Source organism: Pelodiscus sinensis, chromosome 12 (assembly GCF_049634645.1).
Source record: "Pelodiscus sinensis isolate JC-2024 chromosome 12, ASM4963464v1, whole genome shotgun sequence".
Lineage (NCBI taxonomy): Eukaryota > Metazoa > Chordata > Testudines > Trionychidae > Pelodiscus > Pelodiscus sinensis.
This window is the reverse complement of record NC_134722.1, coordinates 14,141,186-14,149,886: the sequence shown is the minus strand read 5'-3', so window position 1 is coordinate 14,149,886 and position 8,701 is coordinate 14,141,186. Positions and strand designations below refer to the sequence as shown.

Sequence of the window (8,701 nt, the reverse complement as noted above, 5' to 3'; positions counted from 1 at the left end):
AAGATAATATCTTATTGCCTCTACATAAATCCATTGTTTGTCCACATCTTGAATACCGCGTACAGATGTGGTCACCTCGTCTCAAAAAAAAAAAAAATCTTGGCATTGGAAATGTTCAGAAAAGGGCAAAAAAAAAAAAAAAAGATTAGGGGTTTGGAACAGGTCCCATATGAAGAGACATTAAAAAGACTGGGACATTTCATCTTAGAAAAGAGGAGACTAAGTGGGGATATGATAGAAGTATATAAAATCATGATTGGAATGGAAAAAGTGAATAAGGAAAAGTTATTTACTTGTTCCCATAGCATAAGAACTAGAGGACACCAAATGAAATTAAAAGGAAGCAGGTTTAAAATAAACAAATGGAAGTTTTTTGTTTTTTTTTCATGCATCTCACTGTCAACCTGTGGAACTCTTTTCCAGGGAATGTTGTGAAGACCAGAACTTTAACAAGGTTAAAAAAAGAACTAGATAAATTCATGGAGATTAGGTCCATCAATGGCTATTAGCCAGGATGGGTAGGAATGGTGTTCATAGCCTCTGTTTGTCAGCAGCTGGAAATGGATGTCAGGAGAGAGATCACGTGACGATTACCTGTTTCTGTTCACTCCCTCTGGGGCATCTGGCATTGGCCACTGTCAGAAGACAGAATACTGGGTTAGATGGATCTTTGGTCTTACCCAGTATGGCCATTCTTATGTTCCTTGATGATTTACATAGGCATTCCACAATCCTGATAAGAATCCAGTGTAACCTGGCTTGGAGAAGTACAAGTCAATTAACAGAAGACCTATAATAGATTGTCAGAATAAGTATTCACATTACTTCCTAGTGTAAATAATAATGTATGTTACAATCTAATATGGTTACAAAAGTGGTTGTAAAATCAAAGTGTAACAGAGAATAAAGCATCTACTATGTATTTTAGAGAATTTGTCTGTTTGAGCAAGCACTCCTCCGAAATGTTAATAATGCCCCACTGCCATGTATATTGGCCAAACTGGACAGTCTCTACGGGAAAGAATTAATGGACACAAATCAGATATCCAAAAAGTCAATACACAAAAACCTGTTGGAGAACACTCCTGGACACTCATTAATGAATCTCTAAGTCACTGTTTTGTTTCAGGCAAATTCCACAAGCCAATACACAGAGAAGGATTGGAACTTAACTTCATTTACAAGTTGAATTCTTATGCAAATGGTATGAACAAAGACATTGGTTGGCTTGCACACTACCTTCCACATCCTATGACTTAATCTACCAACCAACCAATGGAGGTGCTAATGGTTCTTATCAGCCTCTTGTAACTATTTAGTTTTTAAGGTGCTACTAGACTAGTTGTTGTTTTTTTAAGTTTTTCCCGTTACTGACTAACTTGACTATCTCTCTGAAGCTTGTCAACTCACTGTCTCTCTTTTTTCTTCCTCCTCTCCTTTTTTTCTCCTTTTTTTCCCCCTCTTTTTTTCCTTCTCCCCCGCTCCCTCCTTCCCTTATTTATTCTTGGATCTGGACTTCTAACACTCCTGTCATCTGAAGAAGTAGGCTGTGCCCACAAAAGCTCATGATACCATCTACACGTTTTGTTAGTCTTTAAGGTTCTACTAGTCTATTTGTTGTTTTTTAAGTTTTTCCTGTTACAGATTAACTCGGCTGCTCCTCTGAAGATTCCTCCTAAATGGTAAGAGATGGAACTATCAAATTACATATCCAGCTTCCTCTTAACATAACAGAAAATAATGCCAGGAAAATCAAATGTGCCTTAAATGGGCTTGCTTCTCATAAAACCAAACAGAAGCAAGTCAGAATCACCAAAGCAAGGACAGTCCTCCAAATTGACGTCACTGAGCAAATGTTGAGAGATTGAACCAAAATGAGCCAGAAAAACAGGATGAACCTGTAATAGGATGGTTTCCCAATAACCGAAAAGCGATAAAATGGGAAAATTTGGAGTTTTGGCACAGCTAAATCAGTGTTTAAAGTTTGAAAACTAGAAGAAAATGTTACTGGAAACCAAATTGACTAAAGCACTGTTTTGTTAAAACATAGCAAATAAAGAAAAAAATGCACTTGATGGAATTCCCATTTAAAACAATTTACTAAAAACAACTAAATGGAAAAAAAATTAACAATCGCCCTTTTTAAATAAATCCAAAATAAAAATTAACTTTATAAAAATAACACTTTTTTGAAAAATACAAGCATTTTAATAAAGCATGTACTTTTCCTTTTACTTTCCCCCCTAAAAACCTTAATTAACTGATGGATCTAAGCAATTCTGGGTAAATCAGCTAGTTTCATATAATTCAAGAATATCTATTTAGTTTTACATTATATCAAGACTTAGCAGAACACATAGATCTATGTAGTTTATATGGAGAAAATATTTGTTCTACTCCAAGCCAAATATAATGATGTTGTAAAGTGGCTGTATTTCAGGGTATCCCTTACTCTATTTTGAGGTGCAATAGATATAAGGCTTGACTCATTAGTATGGACAAGCTACTCTTGATACAGGACCAGAGGGAAGCTTTATTTTCTCCTATTATCTGGGCAAAGGAGATACCAAGCTGGTCTCCAGCATACCTTAGGGCTTCATTGCAGCCTTATCCAACCAGAGGATTCCTCCAGGTAAGAGCAATCCCCAGAGAGGACAAATCTATTTGCTGTGTGGCTGCTTTAGACATCCAGCGATGCAAAGAAGTTGGAGCTGCCCCCAAAAATCTCTCCATTATGCTTGATTTTCCTGAGCTGACATATATCATCTGCTCTGTTTTCCCCAATCTTCTTACACTTTGCCATTTGAGTTAGAATTGTGAATCGGTTGGAATACAATGTTGGTTGCTCTTTATTTAGCTGCTAGTTGCCTTGTTGCTCATTCAGATAGCCAGATCTAAAATAGCAGAACCTAGTATTCTATTTGGCAGCATCTAGCCAGCCAAGTATACCTAGCATAGAAAAGAAAGTATTCACATTATACTCCAGGGAGAGAAAAGGAAAGAGGGGAACTTCCTGACCTCTAAAATGCTTACCTGCCTACCAGTGCTGATAGGATGAGCAAATTTCCTTGGCTGTGGCATATCACTTTGTCATCTCTTATTAACATTTCCTTTCCTGGTCTCTCTAGTACATGGATAAAGATACACCAGCCTGAATATTGTTAAATTGTAAAAATATGGCTACATTTAAAATGACTGTACAAAATATCCATTAAGGGAAATGCATGTTGGATAAAAAGGAGCAAACTGTGCTCTCAAGTAGACCAATGCAGCCTCATTGTGATTCAGATCCCCTAATGTCTTTATACACCTAGTTCCTATTGAAGTCAAAGGGAATGAGATGTTTAAATATCTCTGAAGAGCTGGACCACTGCTGTGCTCCTATCATGTACATTCATTTGTGATATATTTGCATCAATCACAAATCATAATCAATTCACAATCAATTGCAAATACAAGTACCTTAATTTACCACTTCTAACACACTTTGATATCAGAATTTCTGAAAGGAACATTTTAAAATAGGTTCTCTGCAAACATTAGTAAATATTTTATTTGTATCCTCTATGAAGATAGTGAGGTGGATTTGAAGACTAAATCCAGCTATTGTAGTGTGAAACAAAGGGAGTTTGGTCCTGCTTTTAGAGATTTTATAAACACAGCCTTAACTACCATTCCACTTGTCATTTCTTGAAAAAAATGACTCTGGAGTAATACTCTGTAGTGTCTATATTGTCACTCATAATTTTAGTATGTGAGTGCCAATATCTTATACCAACACATTACTAATTATGATTTGATTATTAGTATTTTTAAAGCTGTTTTGCTTTCTTGAAATATTGTGTGCTAAATATATTCATGTAGACACATTAATGTGTATTTGGGAAGTTAAATAATATGAATATGCCTTGAACGCATAAGTCAGAACCCTGACACATTCTCTAGCACAATGTGACCACTGCAGTGTTCCCTGTGTACTGGGCACTTGTGAGGCCACTCAGGAGATATTCAAATGCCACCCAGCTGATTAGCAGAGTACCCACACGTAGGTTTTTTGTTTCTAGTGGTGGTCCATATTTGCACATGCCTTGGTGTACATAATACAATTTATTCTGCACGTGTATGGAAAATAATAGAGGGAACATTGGGCCACTGTACAACCCCCCATTACTAGTATGAATTGAGACATTTTGAAGCTAACAGAACAAAAGTGGTAGTTTTTGGTATTAAAGCCTGGATTTTTTTCTATTTACAGTACATTAGGGAAATCTACAGTGATCAGTGGACCATAGGCTTATCTGTTTGAGGTATTACTTTAGGCCCCACGAGCACTTCAATATGTGCATAACTTTAAGTACGTGAACAGTGGAGTTCACATGTTGGGTACATTCAGTATGAGCCTGAATCTCTTGAAGGTCAATAGAACTGAAACTCCTGAGCCCCAGAACCTCAACAACGTTTAGGCTCCTCACTTTATTGAGGAGCTGAGCCTATCTGTCTGAGTTGCTTTTGAAAATGAGACCCAGGTTGCATTTTGGGAATTGTTTCCATTAGTGTCTGGAGGGCTTTTTTATAAAGCATGCACTTTAGTGAAAAGTGGTTTCTTTTTCTATGTTGTTCCCCTTAGATGAGTTTCTTTATTTATATATTTATGCAGTGGTGTGTGTTAGAAGGTGAAATGGGCTAGTTTAAGAAAGAGCTTTAGGGACTGCAGCCCATGGTCCTGAGGTTAGAGCTAAAACCCCTGGCTGTGTCTAGACTGGCATGATTTTGCGGAAATACTTTTAACTGAAAAGTTTTTCCATTAAAAGTATTTCCACAAAAGAGCGTCTAGATTGGCACAGATGCTTTTGCGCAAAAGCATCCATGCCCAGTATAGATGCACTTTTGCACAAGAAAGCTCCGATGGCCATTTTAGCTATCGGGCTTTCTTGCGCAAAAAATTAAGGCGCCTGTCTACAATGGCCCTCTTGCGCAAATATTCTTGCGCAAGAGGGCTTATCCCTGAGTGGGAGCGTCAAAGTATTTGAGCAAGAAGCACTGAATTCTTACATTAGAACATCAGTGCTCTTGCGCAAATTCAAGCGGCCAGTGTAGACAGGTGCCAGTCTAGACGCACCCCCTGTGTTTCTGGCCAGCCCTTCCTGGCAGAGTGGGGAGAGGCTGTTTGACACACTGCCATACCCCTTCCTCCCAGCTGGAGTCAGGGAAGCTCTGTCCCTGCACAGCCCTCTCTTGGAGGCTCTGCCCTCACAACTCCCATTGGCCGAGAATCATGGCAGTGCAGAAAAGTGTGGGGAGGATTGGATGTGAGGGGGGCTGCCTTCAGGAGAACATAGGGCAGTGCAGCCTGCACTACTACCTATCCACCGTCCCAAAAGGGAGCTGCTGCAGTAAGCACCTGACACTCTAATCCCCAGCCCTGAGCCTTGTACCCTAACTCCCTCCCTGACCCCACACCCCAAGCATCAGCCCTGAGTCCCCTCCTGCACTCTAAATCCCACCCAGATCCTGTCATGCACCCCAAATGCCTGACCTCCAGCCCCATCCTAGAGACCACATCCCCATTCCAAGCCCTCACCCCATCCGCACCCTATAGCCTCAACCTATAGCCCCTTCCTACTTTCTGAATCCCTCAAATCTGGCCCCACCCTGGAGTGTAGGAGGCCCCACAAATTCTAATAATCCTGGGCCCCCAGGGGAGTGGCCCTGCACACAGCAGGGAGATTCCTCCCCGAAATGAAGAGCTGCTCTTAGTAAAATGCCACAAAAGCTCAGGGGCCATTCATGGCAAGGGGCTATGTTGGGGTAGCTTGGTTAATTGTAACGAGGTCTGCATTTTACCTCCTTTTTCCGATTCTTAGATGGACAAATCTCTTTCCCAAGGGAGGAAGCAGTGTGTTATACCCACTAGGATCTAGCAACAGGGGCTAGGATAATCCCCTGACTCCCAGCTCTCAATCCAACACGATCTGAAGGGAGAGACCCTATGCGCATCCTGCCCGTCGCTGCTAGCTCTCTGGGCAGGTCAGGAGCAGAGCTGACTCACACCTGCCCACATCCAGCGTAGATAGAGCCCGGTTTCTTTCTAATACCAGGCTGGCTGAGAAATGCGCAGTAAACCCATATATCCTGGGCTGAGGTCCCCTGCTAATGGGTAGAGAATCTCCAGGCCATAATTCCCCCCCGCCCAGGGCTTCCCCACCAACCCTTCTGCCCATGACAAACTACGCAGCCCGGGAGCTGTCTAGATCCGCGGGTAATTGTCACATCGGGAGGGGGAGGAGGTCTGGATCAACTCCTCATAGATTAGCTGGAAGCGAGGCGTTTACACGGAGGCTACCTGCAGGGCTGGTGATTCGTGTTGCGCAGCTACTCTGTGCATTGCGGTAGGGCTGGAAGGACCAGAGCCCCATTCCACCAGCTGCAGCCATTGCACAGCTAAGCATCCTCCACATTCAACAGGAGGGAGAGGCTGAGCGCAGCCCCCTGCGCCTCCGCCGCCGCCTTTGCATCCCGCCAGCCCCTCGCCATGGCCAAGGAAGGAGCAGAGAAAGCGGAGGAGACGGAGCAGATGATAGAGAAGGAGGGAGGCAAGGAAGCTGCCGAGGGCAGCGGCAGCCAGCGGGCAGGGGACACCAAGGAGATGCGAGCCGTGCTGCTGTCTGGCTTCGGGGGGCTCAACAAGCTCCGGGTGTCCAAGAAAGTCATGCCGGAGCCTCAGGAAGGGGAGCTCAAAATCCGAGTCAAAGCCTGGTCCAGTATCGCTTCTCTCTGCCTCTCCCCACCCCCCTAGGCAGTAGCTTCCCCCCTCCCCCCATCCCCGTCTTGTGATTGTGGTATTGGTGTCTGGGACTGGGGTGGGACCCTGGCCATTTGTAATGCATGGGGAAGGAAAGGGGAATGGGACCAGAGAAAAGCGGGGGAGGAAAGAGAAATAGCCACACACTCCCTCTTTCACAGAAAAGCATGGCCCTATGGTCTTTCAAACCCCCATTCTTTTAAATCCCTCTCCCTCGCCTTTGGTCTGACAGTCCCAGGAAACCTCTGGCAGTCCAGCCTCTGGACTTGTAACTTGACATGTATGTAACTTGACATGTATGTGTGTGCCTATGTTCCTGCGTGGTGATTTCTGCATGTTAAAGCACTAGTTTTCCTGCCCCTTTCCATTCCTTTTGGAGAAGGCAGGCAGTAAATGGCAATCTACCTCTGTGTTTGCTATTAAACTGGTTACCCTGCTCCCCGCCCCAGCTCTATGACTTTGCAGTTCACTGTGTTTATCAGATTTCTGTGCTGATCCCTCTGTCTGTAAAGTTTATCTTTAGTTGTTACTATTTTGCAGGCTGTCCTAAGTTTCCCTTTGTTGGAAATTACAAATTGGAGCTCTCTGTGGTTATTTGATTTGGTTTCTCTCCTCAGTCTGAATTCAAGAAGCAGTTAATTATTTCATTAACTTCATTCATTTACCTTTTCTCCCAGAATGGAACCCCACCTTGCAGTTAGGTTGGCAGTTTCTTTCTTCCATTGCAATTGCCTTTCCCATATCTCTCGCTAACTTCAGAAGCTTACATTTTATTTTCATTTGACAGCTCCAGAGAACAAAATTACTGAGAGTGGTTTTGTACCAAATTTTATTTTCTCTGGACAAGCCAAAGATTAAGGCAGTCATGGGTGTTTGTGCTGCAAGCAGTTATTTCATTTCTCATGATGCCTAAAGAAAATAATGTCGCATTTAATGTCTGAGTTTCTTTGAGCTGATTGGGAGAATTGGGGATACTTGGCCAGCTATACTTGGGGTTTGTTTTTTGTCTGAGAAATGTTGGTCAATATCTGATTGGCTGCTATACTGCTGAGTAGCATGACCTTTCCTTTCCATACCTGCCATTATTTCCCCCACTAGATACTACCATTGCCATTTTTTTTAAGTTTCTCATTGAGCGCTGGCAGTAGATCAAGGCAACTCTCCCCCCTACTATCCCCCAAGTTCTTGTGAGGAACTGATGGATGGTTAGTGGTGACCAGTTAGGTTCTAGAAGTGTTTGGTCCAAACCTTTTTGTTAACAGTCTTTCAGCCAATCTAGTATGACTCTTTTTTTGCCCTTAAGCTGCATAAATTTATAATGAACAGAAACTCAAACCTAGAACTTGTATGTGCACAGAACTTCCTTTGAAGTCATGGGCTTTTCAGGCCAGAAAGAACTATCTAGTTTGATTTCCTGCATAATAAAGGCCATAGAATTTTCCCTAAATGTCAATGGCAGTGAGGCCTTCTGTGCACAAAGACAGAGCACTGTGGTCACACACTGTGGAATTCTGCTGCTATGTAAATACTCTGGTATTTGTGGACATGAAGGTGAAGGCTTAGGTGGTTATTTTAGAAACTACTGACAGTGAAAATGACACTGGTTTATGGCCATGATGAGTTTGTTTTTAATCAGTGTATTCAGAGTATCACTAAACTTGCTGCATTCTGATAGGTTTGCAAAACAGAAACATTGACTATACATCTGTCTGTTGGGCACTGGCTTTTCCTTATTGTGTATTTTATGAATCAGCTGGTCCATTATTGATGAGTGGGTTTTTTTTTTTCCTCCTCACATTCTTCAGTGAATTATGGTCAGCTATCCAGAAACCTGAATGATTAATATAGATACAGGACAGAATTTTGCCTTTTTTTTTTTTTTTTTTTTTTTTTTTTTTT

The 8,701-nt window shown here is 42.1% G+C and overlaps 1 protein-coding gene across 1 annotated transcript in view; it reads left to right on the top strand.

Annotated features, from left to right (window-relative positions):
• Positions 1-6,391: 6,391 nt before the first annotated feature.
• Positions 6,392-8,701, top strand: part of VAT1L (vesicle amine transport 1 like) — a 98,389-nt gene continuing 96,079 nt past the window's right edge. The window contains exon 1 of the mRNA XM_006122434.4: positions 6,392-6,756. Coding sequence (XP_006122496.1) covers positions 6,533-6,756 — 224 coding nt within the window. The 5' untranslated portion in view covers positions 6,392-6,532. The remainder of the gene's footprint in view (positions 6,757-8,701) is intronic.